This window comes from Gigantopelta aegis, unplaced genomic scaffold, assembly GCF_016097555.1.
Source record: "Gigantopelta aegis isolate Gae_Host unplaced genomic scaffold, Gae_host_genome ctg2690_pilon_pilon:::debris, whole genome shotgun sequence".
NCBI classification, from domain to species: domain Eukaryota; kingdom Metazoa; phylum Mollusca; class Gastropoda; order Neomphalida; family Peltospiridae; genus Gigantopelta; species Gigantopelta aegis.
This window is the reverse complement of record NW_024532997.1, coordinates 38,528-56,676: the sequence shown is the minus strand read 5'-3', so window position 1 is coordinate 56,676 and position 18,149 is coordinate 38,528. Positions and strand designations below refer to the sequence as shown.

Genomic DNA, 18,149 nt, shown 5'->3' with positions numbered 1-18,149 from the left:
ATGCACTGAAATATTAGGAAATCTAATTAGAAATGATAAGGAAGTTTCAATAAAAGAATTTGAATATAAAATAATGCAGTATGCATATGATACATCTATTACACTTGATGTCCTGTCCTGTTGTCCTGTCCAGATGCTTCGTTAAGGAATACTCTAAAACTAATAGAACAGTTTTCTAAATACTCCGGGCTAAAACCAAATATTGAAACAACTACTGTCATATGGATTGGAACAAACTCGTAAGGACGAAAACCTTAATCGGTTGCAGGATTATTTTACTTTTTTGGAAAACACATTCTGCGTTAATTTAGACGAAATTGTAACATTAAATCATACAGTAAAGGTTGATCAAATTGTATAATTGTTGAAAGCTTGGTCGAAAAGACAGATTACTTTATGAAGAATTGTTGTTATCAAAACTTTAGCACGTTCCAGATTGGTTCATTTGATTCTTAGTATTCTGAAATGCATCTTTGTATGCAGTATTTAGCACGATGTGTGCACGCGGTCGACTAAATTGAAAAACAAATTTCGAAATGCGGCATTGAATAAGTACAAAGAATGCGATTGGCAGTCCCATATGCACAAACAACAAGCGACCAGATTTTTTGGAAACTATAATAAAGAAATATCCGGTTGTTATACCTTGATTTACTTTACATTTGCAAATTTAAAACTATTTGAATCGTACACTAGCTTAATCCTAACATATATGGCTTACACAGGCAAACCTTATTTAGGAACACTATACATATACTCTTCAAAAGAAGAAACGCAAAACCACATTGTCGTAACATTTGGAGAATTGATTTAATTATTGAATGGTGAGTCCGATAATTACCAAATGTTGCAGGATTGTTCACAATTCACTCTAGTCCATTGTGAGTAAGTGATAGGACACACCACCAAGGTCAAGGTCATCTGGAGTCAACACCGGGTGTGGCCTCCGCGTGTGTTGACAACTGCCTGGCACCGCCTGCCCATTGAAGCAACCAGAGTACGGATGACGTCCCGGGGGATGGTGGCCCACTCGGCCTGCAAGGCTGCTGCCAGCTCGGGCAGGGTCTGGGGCTGTGGTTGTCGCTGTCGGAGGCGTCGGTCCAACTCGTCCCATAGATGTTCAATTGGGTTCAAATCCGGTAATATCGATGGCCAAGGAAGGACATTAATGTTGTTTTTCTGTAGGAAAGCCGTTGTGAGACGTGCTGTGTGAGGCCTGGCGTTGTCATGTTGGAACACTGCGTTGGCGTTGGCCATAACTGGAACGATGTGTGGCCGGAGGATCTGGTCAATGTAGCCTGCACGTGGACCAGGTCAGTTCTGCCAGTGTGTGAGATGGCTGCCCACACCATGACACTACCCCCGCCGAATCTGTCCACTTCCTGCACGCAGTTTGCCGCATAACGTTCACCACGACGCCTATACACGCGACATCTTGCCATCATGACGTCGGAGCAGAAATCGGGACTCGTCACTGAACCACACCTGTCTCCATCGCAGTTGAGGCCATTGTCGATGAATCTGGCACCACTGCAGTCGGAGTCGACGGTGTTGTGGTGTTAAGATGACACCTCGAACTGGACGTCTGGCACGAATTCCTACCTCACGTAGGCGGTTCCGTACGGTCTGGTCGGATATCCTGCGCAAACCTGGTATTGCTGCGGCTGTGGAGGTGGCAGTAGTCAATCGTTCCCGAAGGTGGCGTACCCGGATGTAGCGGTCCTGCCCGGGGGTAGTGACCCGTGGTCGACCGGATCTAGGGAGGTCACGTGTTGATCCATGTTGCTGGTAACGGTCCCACAGTCTGGAGATGGTGCTTGGGGACACATGGAATGCCCTGGCAACGGCAGTTCTGGATTCGCCTGCGTCTAGTCGGCCGATGGCATTGTTTCTCTGCGGTTCACTGAGACGTGGCATGTCCTGGATTGTCAACTGTCGGCCAGATACAGAGGCCAGGCAAGCGAACACCCTACACTTTTATACTGTCGGTGTTCATGTTGCACGTGCAGACAACGCACGTGCAGTGGTGACATGGTTTGCACGTGGCTGCGTTTTTGCGAATATTCACATTTTGGAACTTTATTGTACAGTAGCTGCGTTTTATCGAATGTAACCGTGGGAATGTGTTTGGGACATGCAATGACCTTATATTCACAAAGCATGAACCGGTAGGAAACATAAAATCGGAGTTATAACCCATTTGTACCCTTTTGCGTTTCTTTTTTTGAAGAGTATATAAGAAAATCTCTTGCTGCTAATGAAAAACAAAATGTAACGGGTTTCCTAGAAATCTGTTTCAGAATTATCAATAATTTGACATGCAATAGTCGATGATTAATTAAACAATGTGCTCTAATTATGTGTTAAACAAAGCAAACTTTAACTGTTTATTCAGGAGCTGTGACTAGATCGGCTGTGCGTTTGGTAAACGGCACCTCGAGCTACGAAGGGAGAGTTGAGATACTTCATGACGGACAATGGGGCTCAGTCTGTGATGACGATTTTGATACCGACGAGGCACGTGTTGTCTGTAGAAGTTTAGGCCTCGAAAGGTTTGTAGATGCTAGTTCAAAATAATTTGAGGGTACGTTATCAAAGTAAAACACACCGTAACTGCTTTTGGTATGTGGATCTGGGTTTGAAATGTTTTTGAATTTGGCTTTGTAATTGTATTTCTTGTACTTAGACACACTGATATATCTAAAAATTAGTGTCACACAAGTTATATTATTATATAGCCATTAATAGCCTAGAGGTTAGGGTAGGTACGTTTACCTTCATATCCCCTGGCAGAGACCCTAGTGATGTTCCGGGTATTTTTTTGCTGTTTACTACACCAGTGCGACTACTTAGTGATTGCACTACTTAGTCATCAAATATGTTCATATTTTACAAATATTTCTGTCAAATTATGTACTCTTTGAACTGCAAAGCATATGTACAACTGTGCACGTTGAACAAAACTATGCGAACAAATAAATCTAAAAGCCCATATTCAGTTTTCAACCGAAGTATTCATGTTGACCAAAAGTTGTTATAGTCTGTTCCAATAAAGTGCACAAATCACCTGTTTACTGACATATTTCTTTTAATTTCAAGAGTAGACACCACCTTGTACATCAATGAGAGCCACAACAAGTAAATGCTAAATTAGGTAGACTATCATTACATAGATATTTACAAAATATTTACTTGTCTGTTTAATATGTAAGAAATGATCGACGAAAATCATTTTTATTCTATTTCCGGCAGTACTTTTTTATAGTGAACAAATGTTTCCTCTCTAAGACTATATCTCAAAATTACCACATGTCTGATATCCAATAGCGGATTATTAATAATTAAATGTGCTCTACTGGTGTCAATAAATAAAACAAACTTAAACTTTGTTTTATAAAATAATAAATATAAATAAATGTAAGAGAAAAACACATATATTGAATATTTATTTCAGTCTTAGTGCAACGGCATATCAAAGCGCTCACTTTGGATCAAGCACGGGACCAATCTGGCTGGATGATGTCAACTGTAATGGGAATGAACAATTTCTAGACCAGTGTTCTTCTAACAGCTGGGGATCCAATAATTGTCATCATAATGAGGATGTAAGCGTGCGATGTCAGTGTAAGTTGGTTAACTATAGACAACAGATACATCTATGTCAAAAATCCCCAAACTTGCAGAACGTTATAAAGATTATTGATAACCAGAAGTGGGTTTAGAGTCTAGACTCAAACATAAATGCATGGCGCTGCCATGACGATAAGGTTTCAGACTATCCAATGTCAGTAACGTAACGTAGATTCGGAATGGATTATGCGAATTTGGATGTTAGGGGCCATTCAAATACTGCGTAATGTTCGAGGGGGTGGTCCAAACGTTATAAACGCTGTCACGGCGACAATGTTTAACTTACGTAGTTATAGCTAGACGTATACATACAATACGGATTATAAATCCAGTTGAAATGCGCATCTGCTTGTCGCAAAACAGTAAGTTAAAATTACATTGCATCCATATCATGAGTGTTTTTGTGAATGGAAATAGGTGTGTGTGTGTGTGTGTGTGTGTGTGTGTGTGTGTGTGTGTGTGTGTGTGTGTGTGTGTCTTGAAGCGTTACGTAATATTTTGGGTGTGTGTATGGTCTAGCGTTATGGAGCATTACAGGGTGTCTAATTTTGACAAAAACAGTTTTACCTAATATTTCAACGGCCCCTCAAATGACCATATTAACTATGTAAAAATGAATGGCGTGTTTTATATGGCACCATTAAATAATGCATACAGCTGTGCATTTTTAGTAAATAGTGTCGTTTCTATAAAATGTAGTCAATACCGTAACGTTACCCATTACGGTACTGACACAGTGTTACGGTACTGACATATTATTACATAATGACTGACATAATGGGTACCATAAAATGCAAAATAGATTTTAATATTTGTAATTTTATATAATAGTATACTAAATTAACCGCAATAACTCAAAACTACCAAATAAAGTAACTTACAAGCACTTAATGCGTAATGTTTCAGCGAATTTTCAAAATCTGAAATACAGTATGTTTTTGAAATGGCATGCAGCTTTGTATAGTAAGATTATAGGTCATATTTTCTGGTGCGGACCCTGTCTCAGAGTAGAATTTTGGGGATCTTACACCACCCCATAGAACTTCACAATGTTTAACGTATAAATACGATGTAGGTATGTCGTCTTAGTAGTTAAAAGTGTAATAGTTTGGTCGGCTGTCTTTTTCGTATTGTTTTGTTGAGTTTTTGTTTCTTGGGGTCGGTTGTGTTTTGTTGTTTTTCGTGTGTGGTCTCGGTGTGGATTCTTTTGTGGGGGGGTTTTGTGGGGTTTTTTTTCCTTTCTTTCTTTCTTTCTTTCTTTCTTCTTATTTTTAGTTTTACTTTTTGTTAAGGAAGATTGCTTTTGTCAAATTGTAATGTATGTTTGTTTAACTTACAGTACGGTAAACCCCCACCCCCCAAAAACATTGTTGATGTGCAACTGAATTTCATAGTTGCCGTTAATGTATTAATGGACTTAATTCCGTCAAATGATGATGACTGTTTCCTTTACAAAAAAAGGCATTTCATATTGTTTCTATAAGCCTCATTCCCAAATACAATTTATCGAAAAAAGATCGGGTACTCTCGGAAACACCAATGTTGAGTTGTTCTAGGTTTTTGTTCTAGGTTTTTGAGTATGTCTAAAACACTGACGTGTGCCATTACATCGTTTCTCTTCAGGTTACCAATATCAAGCACCATTGTATCAGATGATTGTGCCTAAGTGACTAAGGCAGTTGCCAGCACTGAAATTAATGGTTTTCAAATTAAATTGCCTGCGAGGGCCAATCAAATCAATGGTAATGTTAATCAGCAGGCTAATGACACAAGACGCCAAATACAAAGTACTTTCGCAAAACTTCGTAGCTTTAATTACCATACACCCTCAGACTCCCCTACTGTACCAAAAGCTGTGATCGTGTGTAATATCACCTCCATTCTCGCCCAACCCCTCTTCTGGAATATTAATAGCAAGATGTTTTTTTTCTACATGTCGCACTCTCATTGGTTAAGCATAATGACCAAGCAACTTCATATTCAAGTGATTTTTTAATGACGAATCTGCTGAACTCTCGGAATAAAACAGTGAACACCTCGAGAAACAGAATAGCAAATACTCAAATTTCTCTGTTTCGTTTCTTTGAATACTATCTTTTGTTGTTTTTAAAGCACTTCGATCAACTTTCTTACAACAAGAAAGATATGCTTGTGCATTCAAAGAGAAAGTGAGGCAAGGAAATGCAGTCTTTTTACAAAGGTACATGGACTTCGTTACATGTGACATACAGATATGGTGAAAACAAAAGACTGATGTATGTGGACCTCTGACCGAAGTGTACGCTTGTTTACCTTCACGTCTTGCCCCTTTTACGACGAATTCTGTTGAATTTACCAAAGGCTGATGGCACTCTGTCGACACATACGTACTTTGTTTATCGTCCTTAATAGTGTCTACATCATACACTTCTTGAAACGAGAACACCATTTTGAGGTTTTGCTTATCGGTTAGCATTTTGAAGCTGTGTTCCCACAAGCGTCTTAAAACGTTTCTGGACCGTTTTGGACATGTTTTAACGACTTACAATGTTTGGTCGCTCCTATAGAGGCGGATACAGGGGGGACAGGGGGACGCGTCCCCCAATTTTTTTTTCAAGTGCCCTAAAAATGTTCAAGTGCCCTTTTTGTTTGTATAAAAATTGTTTTGCACGAAAGCATTTTAGCTGCATGAAGTTCAGTTGTGCAAGTCAAATCACAATGAAATATATGATAGTCATACTTATTTATATACGTTCTCCCCTCCCCGGTCAACGCAAACATTCACGATTTAGGGATTGAGATCTAAGAGTAACGGTTTGAACGCTTCTAAATAATAATATCTGGGTTATAAAACTCCAAAAGAGGAAGTGATCTCTGTCTGAAAATTGGTGATTTTGCTATAAAGATGACAAGGGGAAAAACCCCACATTCTTGGGTTATAATACTATGCAAAACAACGCTTTAAATTATTGTTTAAAAATGGCTAATTTTGCGATTCAAATGCCAAGAAAAGGCATTTAAAGCCATCCATATTCAAACATGTCCACAGGGAGCATGCCCCTGGAGCCCCTACACACATCGTGTGATGCTTAACAACGGCCCTGCTCATTAGCCCACCCACTTTAAAGAAATACTCCGACGGGCCTTACTGTACACTTTCGTTCGTACACTGTGATATATACACAAACGCATTCATATTAACTACACATATTAAAACGTTTATTAAGATGCTCTTTTAACGAGCAAGTGTGCCCCTTTTTTCTTGCCCCCCCCCTTCCCCCCGAAAAAAAAAAATGTTCTGAATCCGCCCATGCTGATATATATGTTTCAACCAAAAAGTGTCTGAACATTTTTCACACCGTTTCAGCTAAAATTAATAGGCTGCAACAGTTTACGTATTGAGTGTGAACGCATTGTTGTATTTTAACTAAGGAGTTTGCATCTTTGAATCAAATATGACGTAATACAAAAAAATAAACTATACTCTGAATATGTAGGCCTATATGTATGAATAAATGAATGTATGTTTAACGACACACCAGAGCACAAAAACACAGATTGGATAGGCATCTTTTATATGCATCACCCAACAGTTAGGATAGTACATACCACAGCCTGTGTTACTCCAGCTGTTGAGCAGTGGCTGGAACAAGAAATAGCCCAATGGCAATCGATCCTAGGCCGATCCTAACGCATGGGGTGAGGCTAAATACCACTGAGTTACGTCCCGCCTCTAGTTACCTTTGAATAAACATACATATGTGAGATTATATGTTTCGTGTTTGTTTCATATGTTAAATAAAATTTAACACTACACATTAACAAGATATCTTTTATAATGAAGGTTTTAACAACAACATATTAATTTAAATCTGTGTCTAATTACCTCACGTCACAATTTCACATTAATATGACGTTATATATTACAACCGGCCTCGGTGGCGTCGTGGTTAGGCCATCGGACTACAGGCTGGTAGGTACTGGGTTCGGATCCCAGTCGAGGCATGGAATTTTTAATCCAGATACCGACTCCAAACCCTGGCACAATGGGTAGGTGTAAACCACTTGCACCAACCAGTGATCCATAACTGGTTCAACAAAGACCATGCTTTGTGCTATCCTGCCTGTGGGAAGCGCAAATAAAAGATCCCTTGCTGCTAATCGGAAAGAGTAGCCCATGTAGTGGCGACAGCAGGTTTTCTCTCAAAATCTGTGTGGTCCTTAACCATATGTCTGACGCCATATAACCGTAAATAAAATGTGTTGAGTGCGTCGTTAAATAAAACATTTCTTTCCTTTTTTTATATGTTACAAACGACGTCAATGTTAAACAAGTGTGCGTGATAAAACTAGTGTTGTACTTTTTACAAAAGCAATCATACAGCCAAAACCTAACCTTGTATTTTGTACCAAAACATTAAACACAACAGAAACTCATAAACATTTAGGTTTAACCTTTTCAGCAAATGCCAAGTGGACAACACATATTAATAATATTTGTAAATCGGCTTCGGTAATGATTTCTGTACTCAGAAAATACAAACATTTATTAAATCGACAAACATTATTGAAAAAATATATAACTTTTATCCGCCCGATATTAGAATATGCATCGGAAGTATGGGATGGTTGTTCTTTAGTAGAGGAAGACACTATTGAAAAAGTACAATTAGAAGCCGCCAGATTAATCACGGGTTTGCCCAAATTTGCATCTAGAAAGTCTTTGTATTACGCAACTGGATTAGCAACACTTACTTCCAGGCGTAAATTCAAAATGCTGTGCTCAATGTTTAAAATAATGCAAGGTATGGCTCCCGATTTTATGGTGCACAGTATACCACACACAGTCGGACAAAGATCCCCCTACATGCTAAAAAATCGGAATGATATTTCTTTACCCCCTGCTAGAACTAATTTACTTCAATCTTCATTTATCCATTCGCCAATGAAACTTTGGAACAACCTACGGGCTGAAATTCGAAATTGTCAAAACATATCTTCATTTAAAAAAGCAATAAAACCCGAATGTCCCATGCGTTGCGCCATACTATGCATTTGGTAATAGAAGAGAAAATGTATTACATACCAAGTTAAGACACAGGTGTAGTGATTTAAAAGCAGACATATATCGAGTGAGTCTTAGCACCGATTCTTCGTGCAGTTGTGGGTATAATTTTGAAAACAATTATAATTTTTTCTGTGAATGCATTTTATATGAAAGGTAAAGACGCGCTCACTGGAATTCATTGCAAAGATTTCAACTAATAGATTTACAACTAGTTTTAAATGGTAAAAATACTCTAAGTGAAGAAGACAATAAAGAAATATTTTTTTCATGTACATAAGTATATAAATGAAACACAAGGTTTCCCTTAAGTAGTAAATAAAGTATGGATCTTTAAACTTATTACTATTCATTATTATTATTTGTGTAGCCATTATGTAATCATTGTGATGCCTTGTTTGTGTTTTGTGGTTTCTTTTATCAAACCTGCTGTTTAATTATCGAACACATAGAAACATTTACTGCGTCTCTTTTTTTTATCTGTTTCCTTTATTCTTTCTTTTCTCAATAATATTTATTTCTGTTCATATTTAAATTGCAAAAATATATTACTGTCGTAATATGTATATATTTTGGAGAAGGCCTAGTAAGTTGTGTAACTTGTGCCTAATCCATTTGTTCTTTGAAAAGCAATACAATATGTTTCAATCAACCTAATGTAGGATAGAAATTTCTTACATAGCTTTCTTTATGGGATAGCTCTGTCCAATATATCTGAGGATGAGAGAAAAATATTTTCACGAATCTCTCAATATGGGACATGCATTATAGAAGTAGGCATGTTTGCAGCGGATGAGGGATTGGGGAAGAGTGTTTAATCTAGTTTTTAAACGAATGGAACGGCTTAATAACACATTTAGTTTATTTGTTTTGCTGTTGTCTGGTTCAGGAATTACATTTACATTATATTTAAATTTAATTTTCCAATTTTCTTCTTTTTTGCTTTAAGAAAGATAACATTTCAGTAGATATGTTTTTCAGTATCGTGACGTGTAAGTCAGTACCGTAACTGGGTACAAAATCCTTCATGTGTTCTCCACATTTTATTTTATTTCATAAAGAAAGAACGAAATGTTTTATTTAACGATGCACTCAACACATTTTGTTTACGGTTATATGACGTCAGCCATATGGTTAAGGACCACACTGATATTGAGAGAGGAAACACGCTGTCGCCACTTCATGATTATTTCATAAATTATTAATGCAACATCTTGTGTCTAAAGAATTACTTTAATCAACGGTGATACTGTTCTGTTGGATCGAACCTACCTCAAGACGTTTCTTTCAAAATATTCATTATGACATTTTGTTTAGTGTCACTTTAAATTAATTAATTATTTTTTAAAGCCATTAGAATAACAAACAAGAAAGTCAACTTGTAGAAAACGTTTCAAATTTATTTAGGGATAAAGCGTTTTGATGATGTTATTAATCTTTGATTAATTTACAATCATGTTACGGTAGTGACACAATGAGCGTGTAACCTAGTTTTGACACAGTCATTTATTGCTTTTGTTTTGGAAGAAAAGTACGCTGCTAATACTGACATATGATCCCCTGCTGTTTTTTCTATCAAATCATCCAATAATTTAAACAAAATAGTGATTTTTCATTGTTGAAAGTGAAAAGCTAAATTTGGGACTTTATCTGATGATAACCCTGCCATGTTTTTCATGTCCGTGGCTGCTTTATTTATTTCAGTACCTGTACGACTTGTAAATGGAAACACCCCAACACAAGGTCGAGTTGAGATTCAGATCAACGGGACATGGGGAACTGTCTGTGACGACCAGTTTGACAACAGAGATGCTCAAGTTATTTGCTCAATGATGGACTTCAGTCGGTATGACATCAACAATTAATAATTTAAAATATAAATTAAAAATATAAATAGAATAAACAAACAAATAAAGACACACGCAAACGAATAAACAAACAAATAAACACACATGATAAACAAATAAATAAATACATTAATTTTAATCAGTCAATCAATCAATATATTCATTCATTTCATTCATTTAACAAAACTATAAACACAAGCAATTTCTTCAATATGTTTTACTTCTTTCCAGAAATGATTTTAGAAAGTGTCTAGAAACCTTTTAAATACGACCAGAATAAAGATTTAAAAACAAATCCCAACAATAACATTTGCAACATTTATTTGAACACTATTTTAGCTATACAGTTTAGTTAGTGTAGTTGTGGGATTTTTGGGAAGTCATAAAGTGTTTAAGATTAGTACGGACATGCTGTGCTGTTCAGCAAATAAGAACCCATTACAAATTACACAAATGAATACAAACTTCTCATCGTGAATCAGATACGGTAGATAGAATATGAGGTCTGCAGTTTCAAATAACAATATATAAAATATGTTGTTGTTTTAAGCAGCATGATCAGAAATATAAAAAAAGTGCTCTTTGTATTAATGTAATTTAATTTATTAGTACGGTACATAACTATTGTTGTCTAGATAATAAGATTATACGAAAAATAATCAAGTCATTTCAAATTCAATAAAAAAGGGAAAAACAAGAAAGAAAAAAAAGCAAAGTCATTCTAAAAGGACAATATCATATGTACGCATGGATATACGTTAAAAACACAATGACTGATATATCTTACAGATTCCGTTTTGATAATGAAAAGAAAACATTGTAATATTTATTAACACAAGTTATTAATATTGCCATTATTGCTGTGTGCTAAACAATTAGTAAATACATAAATAGTTGGGTGCTTGAATGAGTGAACGGATGGATAAATACATGGTTAATGACAGACATAGAAAACACAGCACTCATTAATTTGGCTCATTTTTTGTTTTTGTGGAGATGCGGTCTGAAATATAGGGTAGAATGAATGCAACGGGATGAAAGGTTACATCAAACCATACTGTGTACACATGCTGAAACATATTGTCTAGGAGCAGACTTCTTGAAAGTCTCCAAACTGCACGTGCAAGTCATGCCACTGGCACCTTACAGTACCAGTTCTAGGGTTATAAAGCCGGGAAATTGAGTTATCAGATTCACATGTTCTGGCATTGAGAGGGAACGAGCCATAGGATGTCTTTGAGCTGGCTTGTCGGCGAGGGATGTCGCCCGTAGATTCAATTGTCATAATTCAACAATTGTGAGACTGCAACACCGGCTACGACAAATTGGCACCACACGTAATCGACCCTGCCCTGGTCCACGACGTGTCACTACCCGCCACCAAGATCGGCAAATTTACCTGACTCACCTGCGCCACAGATTTCAACCTGCAGCTAGGACAGCTACTACCACCCATTGCCCGAACGGTCCCATCAGCCAACTACTGGAGCCAACCAAGAAGACCCTACGTTGGACCCACCCTGACACAGCGGCTTCGATCACAGCGTGTGTGTGTGTGTGTGTGTGTGTGTGTGTGTCTGTGTGCGCGTGTCTCTGTGTGCGCGTGCGTGTGTCTGTGTGTGTGTGTGTGTGTGTGTGTCTCTGTGTGTGTGTGTTTCTCTCTCTTTGTGTGTGTGTGTGTGTGTGTGTGTGTGTGTGTGTGTGAGAGAGAGGTGTGTTGTGATCTGTGCATCAAGCAGTCATCCATATTCGCAATATTTTGCATTCGTTCTTCTTCTATTTCTCGTTCCAGCCAGTGCACCACGACTGGTATATCAAAGGCCGTGGTATGTGCTATACTGTCTGTGGGATGGTGCATATAAAAGATCCCTTGCTGCTAATCGAAAAAGAGTAGCCCATGAAGTGGCGACAGCGGGTTTTCCCCTTCATTATATGTGTGGTCCTTAACCATATGTCTGATGCCATATAACCGGAAATAAAATGTGTTGAGTGCGTCGTTAAATAAAACATTTCCTTCCTTCCTTCGTGCTTCTTATTTCAGTTTTGCAAATACAACTCCATCTTTTTTCCAAAAACAATCCACGTTTTCATGTGCCATCCGTTTGATTAAATTTATATATGTTTTTCCTTAGTTAGGTCTTCACTTAAACTAAACCATGTGTCTGTAAGTTTTCTTTTGCTTCGTAATGCCTCTAGGTTAAGAGTCCTGGCAATAATTTGTCTGCATTAAAAAATCGCAGTTTATGGACAATGCTAATGCCTTTAGTAGCAATGTTCACATCTATCTTGTCTAATACTTTGATAGTTGTGTCTGTCGTTTCTGACACACTTTCATCTTTACTTTTATGTTTTACACCAAACAAACGAGTGGTGTCCTTCTTAGTATACTGTTCAAGTTGTTTGTTGTAATCAGTGCTAAACCTACTGCTATGTTTGCTTCTTTAACTAGTACTTTCAACACTGCATTTTCTTGTTTTAAACTTTGTTATTTTTCTTTAACTCATCATTTTATAGCTGTGTTTCCTTCAAGTGTGCTTAAGTTTTCTTCAAGTGTTGAAAGTATTTCTTCTTTAAGATCAATTAGATGCACTTTCAGATTCACTGTGACATTTTTAGATGTTTGGTCTAGCTTCTGAATTATTTTTGTTTGCTGTTCACAATTCATTTAGCACTTTATCCATTTTTTCTTTCTGATTGTAGAGACTCGCTCCCCGATACCTATGCCTTTTTCTTGTTTACGTCTTGGTTTTGGTTCTGTGTGGCCATGTTTTTTATTCTGTTAATGTAGCATTTGATGACGATTCAAAGCTTGAATCACCGCTCAGCGTTCACTGTCTGTATTTACTAGCATTAGCAATCGTGCTCACAACTATGTATCTATACACTCCTCATTATCACAAACAGGTACAGAGGTCACTGTAGTAAGCTTGGGATTTCTCTTCAAATTAACACACGACTAGGTTTGTTTGTTTCTTTAAATAATAAAAATAGCAAATACCATAAACTTTTTAAAACAAAAGTTGACTCACCAAGATGTTGACAAGGAGATGCATCTCCTGATACTAAAACAAACCGTGTAGTTCTTCTATATCTTGACATACATATCCTTTTTGTTGGGAGAACATTCACGTGACTTCACCTTTTGCACAGATTTATTCTAAATCGTGTTTCTAAAATCTAGAAATGGAGCTCAGATTGTGACTGGTGCTGGTTTTGGACAAGGTTCGGGACCTACCTTCTTTGATGAACTAGCTTGCTCAGGGACTGAGGCATCCATTCTAGACTGTCCACGCAATCGTATAGGCAAAGAGGACTGCACTCACAGTGAAGATGCAGGAGTAATCTGTCAGATGAGTAAGTGGTAACTTGCAAGGATTCATTAGTATTTAAGGCACAAAAAAGACAGTACAAATATCATACACCAAAATTATATTTGTCTCCAAAATATATTATTTTAGTCATCTGGATACAATCATTAAATCCCAAACAGTTAATCCAACATTGAGGTATATTTCCAGACACGTGTGCATGGGAAAGGTCCAACCCCTCCCTGCTCAAGCGAATTTTCTCTTTTTTTTTCAATATATTTTCTGGGGGAGCGTGACTCATTCCCCCTCCATAAACGTCGGTCAGTTTAGACACCCCACCCACCCCACCCAGCCGATAAAATCTCTATACAAGGACCTAGTGTTTGTTTGGGCTTCTTTCGGGGGAGGAGGGTCACCTGTTTAGTTTTAGTTTTATTGTAAAGGGAATCTTTCTTATAAATGACCTTCTTAATGACGAAGTCCGCTTTTTAACAATAGCAAAATATAACATATCAACACACTTTCTAGAGTATGGATCTTTAATCAAAGCAAAATTGCCAGACTCAAACGTTTACTCCAAATCTTGCACCAATCTGTTCTTAAAAGTAAAAAAAAGTTTTTAAAAACAAATCAGGGATGTAAAATACAGTACAAAACGTTAAGACATACAGCCGTGATTCCAAAATCGCAATTAAAATATGACAAACACAGTTTTAAAAGTTCGCCAAGAGAAAGAAAATATATTATAGTATAGCTTTTAATATATAAGAGGTACGGTGGTTTCAATACAGAATATTTCATCGAATTATTACAAAAATAGTTTTCTATATAAAATCCATAACATAGTCTCCGAAAACTGCACTTTTCGTAACCTGTTATATATAATATCTATATACCTATCAATCTAAATATATCTATCTATCTATATATATATATATATATATATCTCTATATATATATATATATATATATATATATATATATATATATATATATATATAGATATAGATATGTAGATATAGATATAACATTGTAAGTCAGTGAGCTCGGGGTCCTCAACCCCGACACTGGCAAGCATATATGAGGACAATAGAAAAAAAACAAAAAACAGTTTTTTGAATCAAGTATTGTATATTATTTTAGCAATAGGTTTTTTTCAAATACTTGTAATTACTCTAATTATATTTGAAACATTTGCATGCAATTGTAGTATGATATTTTATTAACGACATGTCTCTATTATATTTTGTATGCATTATATGCGTACGTGGGTGCGCGTGTGTGTGTGTGTGTGTGTGTGTGTGTGTGTGTGTGTGTGTCTAGACGACTATGACAAAATATTCAATAAGGCTTTCTTGTGAAAAGACTACTTGCTTTATTGTTTAGTTCCTGTACGATTAGTCAATGGACGCGATCCAACGCAAGGTCGAGTTGAGATTCAGATCAACGGAACATGGGGAACTGTCTGCGATGATTACTTTGACGAGAGGGAGGCTGGAGTCATCTGCGCAATGATGGGGTTCGATCGGTATAACCACTTTTGCATATACCACAAGCAATAAAAAGCCAAAATGACATAAAATGTGTAACTCAATGCCATAAAACTATATAATGCCAAATCCTCTGCTTTACTTGATTTTTGATATCCACATAAGTTTCAGAATTGCTAATGATGACTAATCGTCCAGGAAAATGCATACTTTATACAATATTTTTATTTTAAATATTAAAAATAAATAAAACATCAACAAAAACACAAACACTATTTATTTTAGTTACTGGTCAAGCCTCGAAGCAGTTTAAACTGTTAAAGGCTAAATGACAGCAAGTTTCTATTTTAAATGACACATTATTTTCAACTTTAACAAACTATATAGTTTAGATAAATTCACACTCAGACGCACAAAATACATACACCAACAGTCATACACATACCACATAGACACACACGCTCACACATATACAAACACACGTATGCTGGTGTTGTATAAATACGATGCCTACATCCTTTTAGTTATGTGTTTTACAACTACGATGCAGTAGCCCAGTTGCAATATAAAAATTGCTGAATAAAAATACTAAACTGTTACATTAATTTCGAACCAAATGCGTTACAGCATACTTCCCAAAATATGGTTAATTGGGATACATTGCTAGTGATATACCAGTTGTGCGAGCGGTTAAGTTCGCGTGATGTCGAATGCCATTCGCGTCGGTACAATTGGTTCGAATCCTGCCATTTGAAACTTTGTGTTTATAAATATTATAACTTTTGTGGGTCAACGTTTCTGCTTATGGACTAATTGCCCCATTGTGATTTTGTATGAAAATATAACGTTAAATTAATTTCGAACCGAATGCTTCAAAGCACACTCCATTAACTACGGTTAATTGGGCTTCAGTCATTGTAGATGTCCCAGTTGACCGAGCGATTGAGATCGTGGGCTGTCAAATGTCATGCGAATCGGTTCAGTACGTTCGAATCCTACCAACTGACTCTTTATATTCTTTTAATATTCTACAGAACTGGAGCTCGGGCTATAGCGACGGCTGGTTTTGGACAAGGCTCTGGGCCTACATATTTTGATGATTTAGGTTGTACAGGGACTGAACATTCCATCCTATCGTGTCCAGGAAACCGTATAGGTCAAGAAAATTGTGGTCACAATGAGGATGCAGGTGTTATGTGTACCACAGGTAAGCACAAATGTACAACAGAATGACCCATATGATTCCTTGTATGATTTTAATTTTACAGATTTTTTGGAAGCCATCAAAGTAAAAAGATCCCAAGCTTGTTAGAAATTAGAGGGCACGTCCCTCTTTTCCAGACCTACACGTAAATAGTAATATAGGTGGGCTTAGATGTTTTTGTTTCAGGGAGAGGGTTGGGTTCCTTATATGTACACGTCTACCAAATGACATTTCACCGGGACAAATTTCCAAATGCACCTAACTGGAAACGACCAAGATCTGTCACTGGTCCGCCAATTAGAGCAATAGGTGCTATATAGATTTTAAAATCTAGTTTTGTGTAAATGGCAAATTTTTTTTTTCAAATTTAGTTATTGTGTTTTTGCTGAGTGAAACACAACCAATGTATCGATGCTTATTATTTTTTTTATATTAGTACAAACGTTTTTATGATCTGTTTTAAAACATCTGTATTACTTCGGGATGAGAATATTCCTGGATGTATTATCTTAGGCAATATTATTTGTTTATATATTATGATGTATTTGGGTAAAAGGAGGTCAACGCTGATCTGATAATGTTCGTGGTTAAGCCATGGAACATGAGGCTGGTAGGTACAGGGTTCACAGCCCGGTACCGGCTCTCACCCAGAGCGAGTGTTAACGACTCATTGGGTATATGTAAGGCCACAAGGGATCGTTTAAATACACTTTCTCACAGCCAAGAAAGCACATATCACGGCCTTTGACCAAGTGTGGTGCACTGGTTGGAACGAGAAAACCCCCAGTCAGTTGAATGGATCAACCCTGGTGGTTCGAGCCAGTGGACCGCGGATGGTATATCAAAGGCCGTGGTGTGTGCTTCCCTGTCTGGGATGGTACATACAAAATATCTATCGGTACTAATGGAAACATGTAGCAGGCTTTCTCTCATAAGACTATATGCTAAAATGACCAAATGTTTGATATGCAATAGCCGATGTTTAATTAATCAATGTGCTCTAGTGGTGTCGTTACAGAATACAAACTGTATTTGTACATGGTTTCCAACTAATATTATGATATAATATTCAGGATAGCTCATTTAGCACGAATGTCTCCATGATTTTTGTCAAGCACTGACCTGATGTGCAGTTGGTAATTTTCTCGTCTCATTCTAGTTAGTTTTGAAACAGGTTTACATGGTACTAGCTTGTTATTCATAAAACAAATACTATTATGGATAATATGGATAATAAAGAAATGATTACACTCGCGTGTGAACCATACTGATTTTACAAAACTCATGTCAGGATTCATGTATTACTCTCGCTCGGGCAATACAAGAATCCTGAAACTCGTATAACTGTGGCACCGATGTATAACGCATCGGTCTTTTAATATCAAAAACACACTTACGTGGTACATACGTATATTTCAATATGCATGTATTGATACACTTGTAGATCCTAAATAGTTTATGTCAACCGTTTAATATGTTATTATGATATTTTATGTCTAGACATAATATATGTGAATAAGCTGAGTACTATTAGTGATAATAAATCATTTTAATTTTAGAAACTGAATTTAGTACTATATTAAATGAGGCGTTTAGTGTTACATTTTATATCACCTGTGAGTGTAT

The 18,149-nt window shown here is 36.9% G+C and overlaps 1 protein-coding gene across 1 annotated transcript in view; it reads left to right on the top strand.

Moving 5' to 3' along the window:
* Positions 1 to 2,395: 2,395 nt before the first annotated feature.
* The window catches only part of LOC121391583 (deleted in malignant brain tumors 1 protein-like), a gene marked incomplete at both ends in the record, with an annotated part of 52,520 nt that continues 36,766 nt past the window's right edge, over positions 2,396 to 18,149 (top strand). Inside the window, 6 exons of the mRNA XM_041523161.1 lie at positions 2,396 to 2,552; positions 3,455 to 3,624; positions 10,379 to 10,520; positions 13,703 to 13,875; positions 15,216 to 15,357; positions 16,354 to 16,526. Of these exons, the coding sequence (XP_041379095.1) occupies positions 2,396 to 2,552; positions 3,455 to 3,624; positions 10,379 to 10,520; positions 13,703 to 13,875; positions 15,216 to 15,357; positions 16,354 to 16,526 (957 nt within the window). The remainder of the gene's footprint in view (positions 2,553 to 3,454; positions 3,625 to 10,378; positions 10,521 to 13,702; positions 13,876 to 15,215; positions 15,358 to 16,353; positions 16,527 to 18,149) is intronic.